This window comes from Scyliorhinus torazame, chromosome 15, assembly GCF_047496885.1.
Source record: "Scyliorhinus torazame isolate Kashiwa2021f chromosome 15, sScyTor2.1, whole genome shotgun sequence".
Lineage (NCBI taxonomy): Eukaryota > Metazoa > Chordata > Chondrichthyes > Carcharhiniformes > Scyliorhinidae > Scyliorhinus > Scyliorhinus torazame.
This window is the reverse complement of record NC_092721.1, coordinates 116,714,570-116,731,455: the sequence shown is the minus strand read 5'-3', so window position 1 is coordinate 116,731,455 and position 16,886 is coordinate 116,714,570. Positions and strand designations below refer to the sequence as shown.

General features: G+C 46.4%; 1 protein-coding gene across 4 annotated transcripts in view; it reads left to right on the top strand.

Moving 5' to 3' along the window:
• The window catches only part of LOC140391760 (TBC1 domain family member 8-like), a 165,998-nt gene that overhangs the window by 120,966 nt on the left and 28,146 nt on the right, over positions 1-16,886 (top strand). For all 4 annotated transcript variants that reach the window (XR_011935165.1, XR_011935166.1, XM_072476603.1 and 1 more), the window contains exons 14-17: positions 1,459-1,557; positions 5,011-5,079; positions 6,739-6,979; positions 7,132-7,197. Coding sequence is in view for 2 of the 4 variants with exons in the window: in XM_072476603.1 (XP_072332704.1) it covers positions 1,459-1,557; positions 5,011-5,079; positions 6,739-6,979; positions 7,132-7,197 (475 nt within the window). In the remaining 2 variants the exon portion in view is untranslated. The remainder of the gene's footprint in view (positions 1-1,458; positions 1,558-5,010; positions 5,080-6,738; positions 6,980-7,131; positions 7,198-16,886) is intronic.

Here is a 16,886-nt window from a genome sequence, read left to right as displayed (position 1 = left end):
TGCGCAACGTTGGCACCATTAGTGAAGGTGTCCAAGGCGTCGCGCAGACGTGGCTGAGGGTCACGGCAGAATGTCCGAAATTGTAAAACGCAGTCACCACCTTTGTGCACAATCATTATGATGCCTCTGTCACTTTATTCCGCAATATGGGCTGACCGCTGAAACCTTTGCCTATCACTCCAGCATCCCCCTCCCCACCCCATGGCACCCACCCACCCTCCAGCCATGGACATGTCCCTGGAGCTGTACCCCATCCCCTGGGTGTTTGGATGTTGGCTGCTGCGTGTGTGGTGTTGCCTCCCACAGTGTTTGAGCACAGTGTCCAGGCATCAAGGTGTGATTGGGATGCAAGGCAATGTCTCCCACAATTTGCGTGGCCCACCCACCGATGGGAATCCACTTAGTTTAGTGAGCACTTCACACATCCCATGATTGCCAATTTCCTATCAGCAATGGGGGGGGTAGGTAATGGGTGGTCGTTGGGACAGAGGGCAGGGACGAGGGTTGCCCCCGGAATGGGTAAGTGGTCCAGGGGTGCTGCAAGCGGTTGCCCCCCTGGTTGCCCTCCAGCGCCACCTCACGTCATCCTCCTATGGTGGTCTACCCCTGCGGAGGGTTCCCCCCCCCCCCCCCCCCGAGCACTGGGGTGGTAATCCCAGCACCCCTGTGTTCTTTGCCTGTGACCAAAGATGGCTACTCACCTCCTCGGCTCCCCACAGAAGCCCTTCCGCCAGGTTCACGTTTTTCAGAAGGAGTACTAATCGGCGCCAGCATGAGCACTTTCTGGGGCGGCTGCTGAATGACAGCAGGCCATTGGATATGGGGTGGCTCCCATTGAATGTATGGAAATAGGGCTTAAGTGGTGATAATTGGTTTCTTGCCATGCTACAGCGAGATCCCGATGTCGCCTATGGGAGCGGGCCGGTTGCATCGCAAACTGTTCAGCGCCTCATTTTTGGTCTCCCGCTATTCACCAGCCTCGTTCCACTTGAGCGGGAGCTTAGAAGGCCGGAGAATCGCGCCCTTTATGTTTGCTTTTTGTACAACTTTGGGACAATTCCTTCTTACAATGGGTCTTGGATGATTTTTAAAATCAATTTTAGCATAACTTTTCTATTCTGTACTGTATTTTAACAAATATGACTTCATTAGTGCATCATCAAACAAATTCCCTTAAAACTTGTTGGTATGTGAAACGTCAGCTTAGCAGTAGAACAGTGCCAGTCATGTATTTGACTGTTAGCTTTGTTGATCACATTGAATTGGGTAGCTCAGTTGATGAATGATACTCTGGGCCGAGGAACTTTTGGTTTCTGCAGCATTTAGAAAGTATGTGTGACCACTGCAGCTTCTCTTCCTTTTTATCTCCCACTCTATCCATTTGTCCTGATTGTGAAAGATATCCTACATTGTATTGCATTTTGAGTTCTTTTGAATCTGTTTTTATTGCACATTTAGAAATTTGGAGATCTTCATGTAGGACAAATCGAGCAAATGCGTTGCAGACACAGAATACGAGTGTTGCAGAACTTGGAGGATACCACAAAACAAAATATGGTAAGTTTACCTGAATAATTAGTGTGATTTAAAGAGAAAAAGGACCAAATGTTTTTTTTATACAATAGTTATTTAATACATTAATCGTGCAAGTCATTACAAAAAACAGGGCAAATCCAATCCAGCCCCATCACGCGATGGTCAGCAAAGTGATTGAAGGGCAGCACGGTGGCGCAGTGGTAGCACTGCAGTCTCACGGCGCCGAGGTCCCAGGTTCGATCCGGCTCTGGGTTACTGTCCGTGTGGAGTTTGCTCATTCTCCCTGTGTTTGCGTGGGTTTCGCCCCCACAACCCAAAGATGTGCAAAGTAGGTGGATTGAACATGCTGAATTGCCCCTTAATTGGAAAAAATGAATTGGGTACTCTAAATTTATTTTTTAAAAAGCAAAGTGATTGAAGGTGTCGTTGACAGTACAATCAAATGACACTCAAAATGGCATTAAACTGCTTACCAATGTTCAGTTTGGATTTTGTCAGGATCACTCGGCACCTGACCTTGTTACAGCCTCGGTCCAAATATGGACAAAAGAGCTGGGTTCAAGAGGTGTAAGTGACTGCCTTTGCAATCAAGGCAAAATTTGATGGGAATGTGGCATCAAGGAGCCCTAGCAGAATTGTAGTCAATGGGAATCGGTCGGTGTAAAGAGACTCTTCACAGGTTGGAGTCATACCTGACACAAAGGAAGATGGTTGTGGTTGTTGACGGCCAACCATCTTAGCTGCTGGACATCGTTGCAGGTGTTCCTCTGGGTGGTGCCCTAGGCCCAATCATCTTTAGCTGCCTCATCAATGATTTTCTCTTCATCATCGTTCACAAGTACAATGTTTACTGATTGTGCATGTTCAGTGCCATTTGTGATTCCTCAGTGCATGTGCAAGACCTGAACAAAATTCAGGCTTGGGCTAATAAGTGGCAAGTAACATTGGCGCCCACAAGTGCCAGGCAATGACCATCTCCAACAAGATAGAATCTAACAATCTCCCTATGACATTCAGTGGCATTATCATTACTAAGTCCCCCATTATCAACATCCTGGGGGTTACCATTGACCGGAAACTTAACTGGATCAGCCATACTGTGGCTTCAAGAGCAGATCAGAGGCAGTGAGTAACTCGCCACCTGACTTCCCAAAGCTTGTCCATCACCTTCACATTATAAGTCAGTAGTGTCATGGACGAGTGTCATGGACTACTGTCCACTTGCCTGATTCAGTGCAACTCCAACAACCATTGAGCAGCCTGCTTGATCAGCACCCCATCCATCACTTTAAACATTCACTTCCTCCAAAAGTGGCACGCAGAGGCAGCAGTGTGTACAATACACAAGGTATGCTGCAGCAACTGGCCAAGACCCCTTCAACAGTACCGTTGAAACCCATGACCTCCACCACTTAATCAAGATGCATGGGAACACCATCACCTGCAAGTTCCCCTCCAAGCCACATATCATCCCAAAATGGGTGTATATCACTGTTCCTTAACTTTCACTAAGTCAAAATCCTGGAATTCTCTTCCTATCGGCACTGAGGGTGTATCTATTCTAGATGGACTGCAGCAGTCCAAAAAGGCAGCACACCACCAGCTTTTCGAGGGCAATTAGGAATGAACAATAAATGCTGGCCAAGCCAGCGATGCCCATATCCCATGACAGAAGATAAAAGTGCATATTTCCAGACGTGAAATTATCTGATGAAATTACAACTAATTTCGAACAGTGCCTAAAAAAAATGGTTAAGTTGAGAGTTCACCCATTTGTTGTTCCTGATTGAAGAACTTTGTGATCAAATTTTTTGGCTTTAAAAAAAAAAAAATCATCTCTCAGAAAGGCTCATTAAAATTGGTAACATTTAACTTGACAAGTTTAACAGTTTTATTTCTTAGCCAACATACTTCTATTTCTGGATGGAAGAAACTGTCAAATCCACTTTGAATTTCAATGGTATCATTGTACCTTGAGCAGAGTTGAGGGTCTAACTGCACCACAACATATGCTGCTGAAGAAAAATCTGTCACTTTTATTCTTGTGTGTTCAAAACTACAGAGCCCAGCAACAACTCAAGGCCAAGTGCAGGCCTGTTTAAATTTGCTCAATTGGTGCCAAAACTAGAGGATAAGGATGTTGAGGCATTTTTTCTTTTCAGTTGAGGAAATTACAAAACATGAAATGGCCTGAAGAACGCTGGATGCTGCTAATGCAACGTAAATTAACAGGCAAAGCCCATGGGCGTGGAATGCCCTGCTTGCAACAGTAGTGGACTCACCAACACTAAGGGCATTCAAATGGTCATTGGATAGACATAGGGACGATAAGGGAATAGTGTAGATGGGCTTTAGAGTGGTTTCACAGGTCGGCGCAACATCGAGGGCCGAAGGGCCTGTACTGCGCTGTAATGTTCTATGTTCTATGTAATTAACTTCTAGGTTTTGAAGTTTCATATTGCATTCTGTGATGTAAACGCTACCCAATCTGAAATAGTGTCATAGATATTGTCATTAGCCAAATGCACTAATGACGTCGTCTTTTCTGCCTAGATTTGTATGTACACATGGCCACCAATCACACAGTCAAGGAAAAATCTGTCTTTAACGTTTATGTCAATATTATTAGTAGAATGCGTAGCTGTACAGTTCAATAACTGGTATGGAACTTTAAACAAAATGTCAAAAACAGATTGTGACCACGGAATTATTAATGTTGATCAGTGTCCTAAATATAACCCTTTTAAATATATGTGACGCACTGCAACATTCATAATTGGCTGATAATTTGCTTTGATTTGCCCTTTCTAACAATATTGTTGGTACTGGAGAAAATAATCCAAACCAGTGCCCTGTAATTTCTATGACAAGCATTAAACATGTATTGTGAGGCAAATTAGTGCAGCCTATTTAAAGATTCTAATGATGAAAATGTGCAATAGTCCAGCTTCCAGGTAAAAACAAAGTATCTTTATTGATGTGATGCTGCTGATGTGTTTATAAGCCAAATGAATTATTCATAGTCGAAATTTAGCGCAGCAGAAACTAATGGATGTGGAGAAGGATGGATCACATTCATAACTCAAACTAATTTTTGTTATATTTAAAAGGACCTTTCAATACTGTAATCAAGCAGATTTCTAGTTCGCAAATTGTCGCTTTAATATGACAAACATTCCTGATAAATCACTTTGTTTCTATCCCAGAGAAATCTATTCTCCCTGGATCGTATAAACAAATACTGATAATGTCAGAACACACAAAAAAAAGCTTAAAAACAGGATGTACAAATTGATGATTAATAGAGCTAAACAAAGTAAAGAATAAAAGTAATAGAACAAAACAGTTGAAAGGTCTGAGTTTGAGTTATATAAACATTCTGTAAGTTTCTCATTGATTTATAAATTGCCTAGCTTCTCGGCTAACAGGAGGTGATGGAACTAGTTTAACTTTTTTTAAAATATAATTTTGCAGCTCAGAGTTGTGGCACCGGATGTTTCATTTAGTAGTGAAGGTCTTGGAGACCTCTATGACCTATTTAAGGTGAGTTTTCCGAGAGTTGATAGTTTCAAGTGACCCAACCATAGCCTTTCAATTGTGAATGTTAGTGAGTCATTTCCCAAATCCCGGTGGTCATAATCCTGTATTTGCAAATTTAAAATAAAAATGGATGAAATGTTCTCCACATACGTACTAACCTTGACGGGGTGGGTAGGCAGGATCCCTATTCCCAATGCTACTTAGTTAACAATTAGGAAATATTTAATATCAAGAGACTGCCCAATTCCTGCCCTTTCATGCATTTGGCCTTTAGATTTCTCCCATGATGGTACAACAAAGTGGGTAAGAGTGGAATTAATGTAATAATGCAATTGAAAGTTGTTACCAGGAATTTGGGAGAGTGTAATGGTGGACATTGTATCCCCATCGGCTGCTGTAGCAAGTGACAATATTTGTGGATGTTCGGTTGATATGCATTGGATTTACTTGACTGCAATGAGCTTATCATTGCTCATGGTAAGTTCCACTTGGGAAGTATCCACTTATGAGGGTGGGCAATGTTTGTGGAAGTGTCAGAATGGGAACTGGTAAGAGAATCACATTGCAAAATTTAGTTCGAATTGAACAGTTTGTAACAATGGGTGTGATCTTCCAGCCACGCTACGTTAGAAAAGCTTGCCAGGACGCAGCGTAGCTGTTGAAAGCCAGTTGAGCCCGTTCCCAGGATCTACCTGGCTTGCAACACCTCGCAAGATTCAGCACAACCTCGCGGGACGTTGCAAGGGAAATCCTGCCCACAATGGGCGGGATCAGTTTTTGGCAAATCTGCATATTAGAGCGATGCAGCCTCATTCTAATGTACAGATTACCAAGGTACCTGAGGCTTTGGGATTCAATCCCTTGGCCTCGGGAACCTCGGGCGAGCACCGTTTGGTACTGGTCCCCACAAACGGGAACCAGACGGAATGGCACTCCTGGAGGTCTCCAAGGGAATTGGAGGCCCTTTCAGCAGGGTGGTGCCCTGGCACTGCTGGTGCCACCTGGGCACACTTTCACTGCCAGCATGCCACCCTGGCAGTGTCATCTGGGTGCCAGGATGGCACTGCCAACCGGCAGGAGTGATGCCAGGTTGGCACTGCCAAAGTACCAAGCTGCCATCGTCTGTGTGATGGAGCCGGGGTTGCCCGGCATGCGTGTTGAGAGGTGCCGGAGTGGGGGGAAAGAAAGGGAGGGTCCGGGGGAGGGGAGGGGCCGCGTGACCCGGGGGGGAAGGGCCGCATGGGCCGGGGGGGATGGGCCGAGTGACCCTCCCATGTTCCATTCAGGCTGGGGGGAAGGGAAAGTTGGGGCCTTGGAGATCGTAGCGTCGTGATCTCTCACTACAACGGGGAGTTCCAGCGAGCGGGGCCCTCCGTTGTAAAAAAACGGGGCTCTATGCAGCCTCGCCTTCACGTTCCCTGTTAGGCCTCTTATTCAAAGGGAGTCACGTTGAATAGCAATGTGTGTCTTGGCACTGTGACTGCTGGGAAACACGCAGGTGGCTAAACGCGCTCACTCGGGAACTTTGTTCCCTTTTGGGAAGGTCGTGCCCAATGTGCCTGAATCTGTATCTCTTATTCTGCGTTTAAAAAAAAAACTTTTTAAAATACAAAGTAAATGCAATCCTAAGACTAATATTTACCCTTTGTTTTAAATAACTAGCGTGAACACCTTTTAAGTTGTTACTGGGGCGGAAACGGTTCAGCGGAACTGCATCATGATCCCAGCCTCCCATATTTGGAACAATACCGAATAAATAGTTTCCAGTTCGGCAACCTCTTCTGTCTTCTAAGCCCTTGGACATGGGGTGCACATACAGATATTCTAGCCCAGAGGACATTCCGAGTGTTAGATGAAAATGAAGACTCTCTAATTGACTTCAAAGAATTGGTTAATTGGTTAGGTAACTACCTTTTTATCATTCCCATATAGAATTCATGTAGATATGTATGCAATATTTACTAAATGTTTTGGAGTAATTTTGCAATTTACTAAATATTTAATTTATAGAAAATTCAGGCTTGGTTGAATAATAGTTTGATTTTTATATCATAGATACAATGTACTATGGAGACATCAGTGAAAAACTCAGGCTCTTGTACAGGCTGCACATTCCACCAGGTAAAGCAATTTTTAAATAAAAGTTAGAAAAAGAAACATATTCTGTTGAGGGTGTTAAATGTGCATCAGTCTGGTCAGCAAAACTCATTTCCGTTTCGGTTTCAAATTTGACATTGTTTTTGTGTTGTATTGTGTTGTATTTGCACTAACAAAACCTCGACTTTTATTTTATTTATGCTTGCAATTTTGTATTAGTATGTAAATACATTGCAATAACTGATTGTAATCCACTGTTCATCCTATAAACTTCCGATCATCCAAAGCGTTTCTGCCTGTAACTTATCCTGCAGCGTTCCACTCTCCAATCATTCTTACCCTGGTTTTATTTTATGTATTCATGGAATGTAGGGACTGTTAGAAAAGCTAGAACTTATTTGTCAAAGGGAAGTTGTGTCTGACAATTTGAGGAGGTAACAAAAAAGTTAGACAAAGGAGAACCAGTGGACGTGATTTATTTGACAAGGTGCTGCATAGGAGACTGTTAAATAAGTTAAACGCCCATGGTGTTCAGGGTAAGATCCTGGAATGGATAGAGGATTGGCTGACTGGCAGAAGGCAGAGTGGGGATAAAGGGGTCTTTTTCAGGATGGCAGCCGGTGACTAGTGGTGTGCCTCAGGGGTCTGTGCTGGGACCACAACTTTTCACAATATACGTTAATGATCTGGAAGAAGGAACTGAAGGCTCTGTTGCTAAGTTTGCAGATGATACAAAGATCTGTCGAGGGACAGGTAGTATTGAGGAAGCAAGGGGGCTGCAGAAGGATTTGGTCAAGCTAGGAGAGTGGGCAATGAAGTGGCAAATGAAATACAATGTGGCAAAGTGTGAGGTTATGCACTTTGGAAGGAGGAATTTAGGCATAAACTATTTTCTAAATGGGGAAATGCTTAGGAAATCAGAAGCACAATGGGACTTGGGAATCCTTGTTCACGATTCTCTTAAGGTTAACGTGCAGGTTCAGTCGGCAGTTAAGAAGGCAAATGCAATGTTAGCATTCATGTCAAGAGGGCTAGAATACAAGACCAAGGATGTACTTCTGAGGCTATATAAGGCTCTGGTCAGACCCCATCTGGAGTATTGTGAGCAGTTTTGGGCCCCGTATCTAAGGAAGGATGTGCTGGCCTTGGAAAGAGTCCAGAGGAGGTTCACAAGAATGATCCCTCGAATGAAGAACTTGTCGTATGAGGAATGGTTGAGGACTCTGGGTCTGTACTTGTTGGAGTTTAGAAGGATGAGAGGGGATCTTATTGAAACTTGCAGAATACTGCGAGGCCTGGATAGAGTGGACGTGCAGAGGATATTTCCACTTGTAGGAAAAACTAGAACCAGAGGACACCATCTCCGACTCAAGGGACGATTCCTTTAAAACTGAGATGAGGAGGAATTTCTTCAGCCAGAGGGTGGTGAATCTGTGCAACTCTTTACCGCAGAAGGCTGTGGAGGCCAAATCACTGAGTGTCTTTAAGACCGAGTTAGATAGGATCTTGCTTAATTAGGGGTTATGGGGAGAAGGCAGGAGAATGGGGATGAGAAAATATCAGCCATGATTGAATGGCGGAGCAGACTCGATGGGCCAAGTGGCCTAATTCTACTCCTATGTCTTACGATCTTATGGTCTTATTTCCCACCCCTAAATATCATTGTCCTTGTCTTTCGGATGAGATGTCTGTCTGCCCCCTCAGGTGGATGTAACAGATCCCAGTGCACTATTTTGAAGAAGAGCCACAGGTGTTTATCCCTGGGGCCCTGGCCAACATTTATCCCTCAATTATTATTGCAAAAACAGATGGTCGTTATTGCATTGTTAGATAGACTTCCAGTGGCGACATGTAGGTGGCAGTCGCAAGTTGGATGGCTCCTGCTCGAGTTTTTTGGCCCATTTCACCCAGATTTGGGGGAACATTTCATATGATTGATCTCCAATACAGTTGTGGTCACTAAAGGATGTCAAAACTCCAATGAAAAACTATCTAACTAAGGGGATGAAAATGAGTGAGCGATAGTCCGCCTGTGAGCTTGGGTTCGGTGCAGTGTTCTGTTGGTAGAAAGATGGCGGGAGCTAGCTCGACGGGTGGGGCTGAGCCCATTATGGCGGATAAGCTGGCTGCGGTGGAAGTTGAGCTGCGGTTCGCCAAGTATTTTGATTGGCAGGAGAAGGAGAGGATGGCTTCACTTAAGCAGTTATTGGAGGATACATTGGCACCAATAAAGGAGGCTCCTGGAAAGACATTGACGGTGCAATGAGAGGTGCTGAAGGGGGTGGAGGAGGCCTTGTCCCAGGACAGCAACAGGGCTGAGACCCAAAGTGGAGGTCCTGGAGAACAGGTCATGGCGGCAGAATTTGCGGATTGTGGAACTGCCCGAGGGGCTGGTAGTTCGGAGGCCGATGGAGTACTTTGCAGAGATGTCCGCAAAGTTGTTGGGGGAGGAGGAGGCTGCCTCACTCTGAGCTGGATAGGGATCACGAGTCGCTCCAGCCGAAGCCAAAGGCAAATGAACCACCAAGAGCTGCGATAGTCTGTTTTCATAGTTTTTAGATGAAGGAGAAGGTGTTGAGATGGGCCAAGCAGAATCGAGAGGTTCGGTGGGAAGGCAGTGGTATTCATATATACTAAGATCTCAGGGTGGAGCTGGCAAGACAGTGGGCAGCCTTCAACAGGACAAGGCATCGTTGTTCAAGAGTAACGTATGGTTTGGTGTGGTCTACCCTGCGAAGTTGAGAGTTACACATTACTCCAAGGACAGTTACTTTGAGTGAGTGGAGGAGGCGGAGGCGTTCATGAAGGGTGAAAGACTGAGACTGAACTGAGTTTGGATTTTGTTGTTTTCTTCTCAGGTTGTGGTTGGGAGGGGATGATTGTGGGACGTTGGGATAATATGTTCGGGTTTGTCTCCTTTTGTTTGGGAGTCTATTATGCTGTGTTGTTGGGAGGAACTGGTTGCTGGGGGACCTTTGCGTTGGTTTTTCGATATTAGGCATCTGGCAGGGGTCACCTCGCCAGCAAACCTAAGTTGGCTAATGAACGAGAGCAAGGTGGGGGGAGGAGCTGCGGCCGTCAGAGCCTGTGTGGACAGGTTATGATGGGCCTGGGCGGTGCGAATGATAGGGGGATGGGAACATGCAGAGAGAAGTGGTTTCGAGAGGAAGTGGCTGGGGGGATTCTGGGAAGGAGGGAAGGGGTAGCTGGTTGACAATGACGAGGGGCAGGATTGGATCCCGCTCGCTGGGCGGGGCCAGGGGCACTGATTATGAATGACCGGAGGAGGGGGGTGATAGGACCCTGGTCCGAATTAGACAGTTATATGGGCAGGGTGGATATCGAGGGATATGGGCCAAATGCGGACAAGTGGGACTAGCTTAGTGATAGAAAATGGGCGGCATGGACAGGCTTGGCCAAAGGGCCTGCTTCCATGCTGTAAACATCTATGACTCTATGAATGGTCACGTGAAACTTGTGGGTTTGGGTGGACCGATGAAGCGTGCAAGAGTCTTCTCGCATTTGAAGAGCTTGTTCCAGGAGACCCACTTGAGGGGGAAGGACCAGGTGAGGTTGCGGAAGGGTTGGGTGAGTCAGATGTAAAACTCCCGGTGGAGTTTTAGAAAGTTTTTGGATAAGCTGGCACCTTTGTTGATAGAGTTGTTTGAGGATGCAGTGGTCAAGGAAGCACTCCCGAGGATGATGAGACGAGCATGCATTTCATTGTTGCTAAAAAAAGATAAGAACTGGTGGAGTGTGGGATATACAATATGTTTGATAAATGTGGATGCCATGGTTCGTGCCAAGGTGTTGGCACTTGGGTTGGAAGATGCCTTCCGCAGATGATCGAGGAAGATCAGATGGGGTTCGTAAAGGGTAGGCAGTTGACTTTGAATGTGCGGCGTTTGTTAAACATGGTGCTCTCCCCTTCAGAAGGGAGGAAGCTGGAGGTGGTGGTGGAGGCACTGGAAGCGAAGAAAACAGTGTAAACTGAACTTCAGGAAGCAAAGTACTGTACACCACCCCTGTCAGCATCAACGGAGTCGAGGTGGAGATGGTTAGCAGTTTCAAATTCCTAGGGGTACACATCTCAAAATCTATCCTGGTCCACCCACGTCGACACTACCACAAAGAAAGCACAACAGCGCCTGTACTTTCTCAGGAAACGAAGGAAATTCGGCACGTCCACATTAACTCTTACCAACTTTTACGGATGCACCATAGAAAGCATCCTATCCGGCTGCATCCCAGCCTGGTATGGCAACTGCTCGGCCCAGGACCGCAAGAAATTTCAGAGTCGTAAACACAGTCCAGTCCATCACACGAACCTGCCTCCCATCCATTGACTCCATCTACACCTCCCGCTGCCTGGGGAAAGCGGGCAGTATAATCAAAGATCCCTCCCACCCGGCTTACTCACTATTCCAACTTCTTCCATTGGGCAAGAGATACAGAAGTCTGAGAACACTCAGAAACAGATTCAAAAACAGCTTCTTCCCTGCTGTCACCAGACTCCTAAACGACCCTCTTATGGACTGACCTCATTAACTCTATACATTCCTGTATGCTTCACACGATGACGGTGCTTATATAGTTACATTGTGTACCTTGTGTTGCCCTATTATGTATTTTCTTTTATTTCCTTTTCTTTACATGAACTTAATGATCTGCTCACAGAAAAATACTTTTCACTGTACCTCTGTACACTTGACAATAAACAAATCCAATGTGGAGTTACTTGTTTGCGGTGTTGTAGACGTTTGGGATTGGGCCTAAGTTTGTGGCATGGGTTAAACTGTTATAAATGGTACAGAAGGCGAATGTGTGCACGAATGAGGTGAATTTGGGGTATTTTCAGTTACATAGGGGAACGAGGCAGGTGCCCATGTTTCCCCCCCCCCCCACGCTCCCCTCCTGTTTGCGCTGGCGATAGAGCCATGGTCCATTGCGCAGAGGTGCTCCGATAAGTGGAGAGGGGTAATGAGGGGGGGGGGGGGGGGGGGGAGATAGTGAGGGGGGGGGGGTGGCGTGGAGCATATGGTGTCTTTGTATGCTAATTATTTTTTATTCTACATCTCCATCCTGGGTTCCATGATGGGGGTATAACGGGGCTGCTTAGGAGATTTGGGCCATTTTCAGGTTATAAGCTGAATCTGGAAAAGAGTGAGTGCTTTTTGGTGTCTTCGCCAGGGGTGGGAGCTGGCTTGAATGAGTTGCCATCTCGGGTGGTGACGAGTCCACTTTAGGCACTTGGGGGGTGCAGGTGGCTCGGGACTGGGCCCGGCTTCATAAATTGAATTTCACGAGCCTGGTGGGTAGGGCCAAGACAGATTTGTTGAGATGGGACAGCCTCCCCCTGTCATTAGCAGGCCAGGTGCAGGCAGTTAAGATTTTTAAAAATTCATTACGGGATGTGGGCGTCGCTGGTTAGGCCAGCATTATTGCCCATCCCTAGTTGTTCTTCAGTAGGTGGTGGTGAGTTGCATTCTTGAACTACTGCAGTCCTTGAGGTGTAGGTACACCCAGTGTGCTGTTGGGGAGGGAGGTCCAGGATGTTGACCCAGCGACAGTGAAGGAACGACAATATATTCCCAAGTCAGGAGGAGTGAGTGACTTGGAGGGGAACCTCCAGGTGGTGGGGTTCCTGCTCTTGTCCTTCTAGATGGTAGTGATCATGGGTTTGAAAGGTGCTGTCTAAGGAACCTTGGTGAGTCACTGCAGTGCATCTTGTAGATGGTACACAAGGCTGCCACTGTTCATCGGTGGTGGAGGATTTAAATGTTTGTGGAAGGGGCAGCAATCAAGTGGGATGCTTCGTCCTGGATGGTGTTGAGCTTCTTGAGTGTTGTTGGAGCTGCACTCATCCAGCCAATTGGAGAGTATTCCATTGTACACTTGACTTGTGCCTTGTAGATGGTGGACAGGCTTTGGGGGTCAGGAGGTGAGTTACTCGATGTAGGATTCCTAGCCTTTGACCTGCCCTGGTAACCACAGTATCAATATGGCTAGTCCAGTTCAGTTTCTGATCAATGGTAACCCCCAAGATGTTGATTTTGGGGATTCAGCGATGGTAATGCCATTGAATGTCAAGGGGTGTTGGTTTGATCCCCTCTTGTAGGAGATGGTCACTGCCTGGCACTTTTGTGGCTCAAATGTATCTTGCCACGTGTCAGCCCAAGCCTGGATATTGTCCAGGTCTTGCTGCATTTGTACATGGACTGCTTCATTATCTGAGGTGTCGCAAATGGTGCTGAACATTGTGCAGTCACCTGCAATCATCCCTACTTCTGACCTTACGATGGAAGGGAGGTCATTGATGCTAGGCCTAGGACATTCCCCTGAGGATTGAGATGATTGACCTCCAACCACTACAACCATCTCCCTTTGTGCCAGGTATGACTTCAGCCAGCAGAGTTTCCTCCCTGATTTCCATTGACTCCAGTTTAGATAGGGCGCCTTGATGCCATACTCGGTCAAATAATGCCTTCATGTCAACGGCAGTCACTCTAACCTTACCTCTGGCAGTCAGCTCTTTTGTCCATGTTTGAATCAAGGCTGTAATGAGGTCAGGAGTGGAGTGATCCTGGTGGAACCCAAACTGAGCATCCATGAGCAGGTTATTGCTGAGCAAGTGCCGCTTGATAGCACTGCTGATGACTCATCCATTAGTTTGCTGATGATGGATAGTAAACTGATAATTGGCAGGATTGCATTGGTTCTGTTTCTTGTGTACAGGACACACCTGGGCAATTTTCCACATTGCCGGGGAGATGTCAGCATTCTCGCTGTACTGGAACAGCTTGGCTCGGGGTGCAGTAAGTTCTGCAGCACAAGTCTTCAGTACTATTGCTGGGATATTGTCAGGGTCCATTACCTTTGCAGTATCCAGTGCCTTCAGCCATTGATATCGCGTGGAGAGAATCATGTTGGCTGAAGACTGACATCTGTGATGCTGAGGACCTCCAGAGAAGACAGGGATAGATCATTCACTCGGCACTTCTGGCTGAAGATTGTTGCGAATGCCTCAGCCTTTGTCTTCTGCACATATGTGCTGTGCTCTGTAATAATATGCATAAGCAATTCTGTATGTTAATATGTTAGACCTCCAATTAGCAGGTGACAGTAGAATTACAGGTGACGCTGCAACCTCGAGGAGTCGTGTTTTATATTAGCCCTCATATTCTAGTTTTTAACAGTTTACAGTTCGTTAGTAGTATTAGCATTGTTTTCTACCCATGTTATTGTAATTTAATAAATCTTAACTAGTCATTAATAATAAAACTAGACGTTCTTTGATGCACTGGCTCAATCATTGCAACGCACTAGAGCCTCCAACCAGCGGGTGGCAGTAGAATTACAGGTGACACTGCAACCTCGAGGAGTCTGGGCGAGGAGTCGTGTTTTATATTAGCTCTCATATTCTAGTTGTTAACAGTTTACAGTTCGTTAGTAGTATTAGCATTGTTTGTTTTTTTAATAAACAATTTTATTGAGGTATTTTTGGCATGTAAAACAGCAACTTTATACCGTAGTGTACAAAAAGCAAATGAGACATAATGCAAGCATCGGCTCCCCTCTCGCAAGAACCTGCCTGAGCAACCCCCTACTCTACGCTACCCTAACCCGCTGACAATTAATTTTCCGCGAAGAAGTCAACGAATGGCTGCCACCTCCGGGCGAACCCTGACAGCGATCCTCTCAAGGCGAACTTAATTTTCTCCAACCCGAGAAAGCGCGCCATGTCCGAAAGCCATACTTCAGACTTCGGGGGCTTTGAGTCCCTCCATGCCAACAGTATTCGTTGCCAGGCTACCAGGGAAGCAAAGGCCAAAACGTCGGCCTCTTTCTCCTCCTGGACTCACAGGTCCTCCGAAACCCCCAAAATTGCCACCTGAGGACTCATTGCCACCCTAGTTTTCAATATCCGGGACATGACATCCGCGAATTCCTGCCAGTACCCCCTTAGTTTAGGACACGCCTAGAACATGTGTATAAGGTCCGCTAGTCCTCCGGCACATCTAGCGCATTTGTCCTCCAGCCCAAAGAATTTGCTCATCCGGGCCACCGTCATGTGGGCCCGATGTACGACCATGAACTGGATCAGACTGAGCCTGGTGCATGTTGCGGTCGTGTTTACTCTACTCAAAGCGTCTGCCCATATGCCATCCTCTATCTCCCCCCCCGAGCTCCTCCTCCCACTTAAGCTTCAGTTCTTCGGTCTATGCCTCCTCTGCTCCCATTAGTTCTTTATAAATGTCGGAGACTCTCCCCTCTCCAACTCTCCTCTGGAAACTACCCTGTCCTGGATCCCCCTTGGTGGGAGGCGTGGGAAGGATGGTACCAATCTGCGTACAAAATCCCGCACCTGCAAGTACCTGAAATAATTCCCTCTCGCCAGCCCGAACTTCTCCTCCAACACCCTCATGCTCGGGAAGCTCCCTTCCAGGAACAGATAGCAATAGGTCAGTAGGTGAGAGCATTGAGGGAGAACTAGGGAATAGGGACAGTGTGGCTCTGAGGCAGAGCAGACGGGGAGAAGTTGCTGAACACAGCGGGTCTGGTGGCCTGAAGTGCATATGTTTTAATGCAAGGAGCATTACGGGTAAGGCAGATGAACTTAGAGCTTGGATTACTACTTGGAACTATGATGTTGTTGCCATTACAGAGACCTGGTTGAGGGAAGGGCAGGATTGGCAGCTAAACGTTCCAGGATTTAGATGTTTCAGGCGGGATAGAGGGGGGATGTAAAAGGGGAGGTGGAGTTGCGCTACTTGTTCGGGAGAATATCACAGCTATACTGCGAGAGGACACCTCAGAGGGCAGTGAGGCTATATGGGTAGATTTCAGGAATAAGAAGGGTGCAGTCACAATGTTGGGGGTATACTACAGGCCTCCCAACAGCCAGCGGGAGATAGAGGAGCAGATAGGTAGACAGATTTTGGAAAAGAGTAAAAACAACAGGGTTGTGGTGATGGGAGACTTCAACTTCCCCAATATTGACTGGGACTCACTTAGTGCCAGGGGCTTAGACGGGGCGGAGTTTGTAAGGAGCATCCAGGAGGGCTTCTTAAAACAATATGTAAACAGTCCAACTAGGGAAGGGGCGGTACTGGACCTGGTATTGGGGAATGAGCCCGGCCAGGTGGTAGATGTTTCAGTAGGGGAGCATTTCGGTAACAGTGACCACAATTCAGTAAGTTTTAAAGTACTGGTGGACAAGGATAAGAGTGGTCCGAGGATGAATGTGCTAAATTGGGGGAAGGCTAATTATAACAATATTAGGCGGGAACTGAAGAACATAGATTGGGGGCGGATGTTTGAGGGCAAATCAACATCTGACATGTGGGAGGCTTTCAAGTGTCAGTTGAAAGGAATACAGGACCGGCATGTTCCTGTGAGGAAGAAAGATAATTACGGCAATTTTCGGGAACCTTGGATGACGAGTGATATTGTAGGCCTCGTCAAAAAGAAAAAGGAGGCATTTGTCAGGGCTAAAAGGCTGGGAACAGACGAAGCCTGTGTGGCATATAAGGAAAGTAGGAAGGAACTTAAGCAAGGAGTCAGGAGGGCTAGAAGGGGTCACGAAAAGTCATTAGCAAATAGGGTTAAGGAAAATCCCAAGGCTTTTTACATGTACATAAAAAGCAAGAGGGTAGCCAGGGAAAGGGTTGGCCCACTGAAGGATAGGCAAGGGAATCTATGTGTGGAGCCAG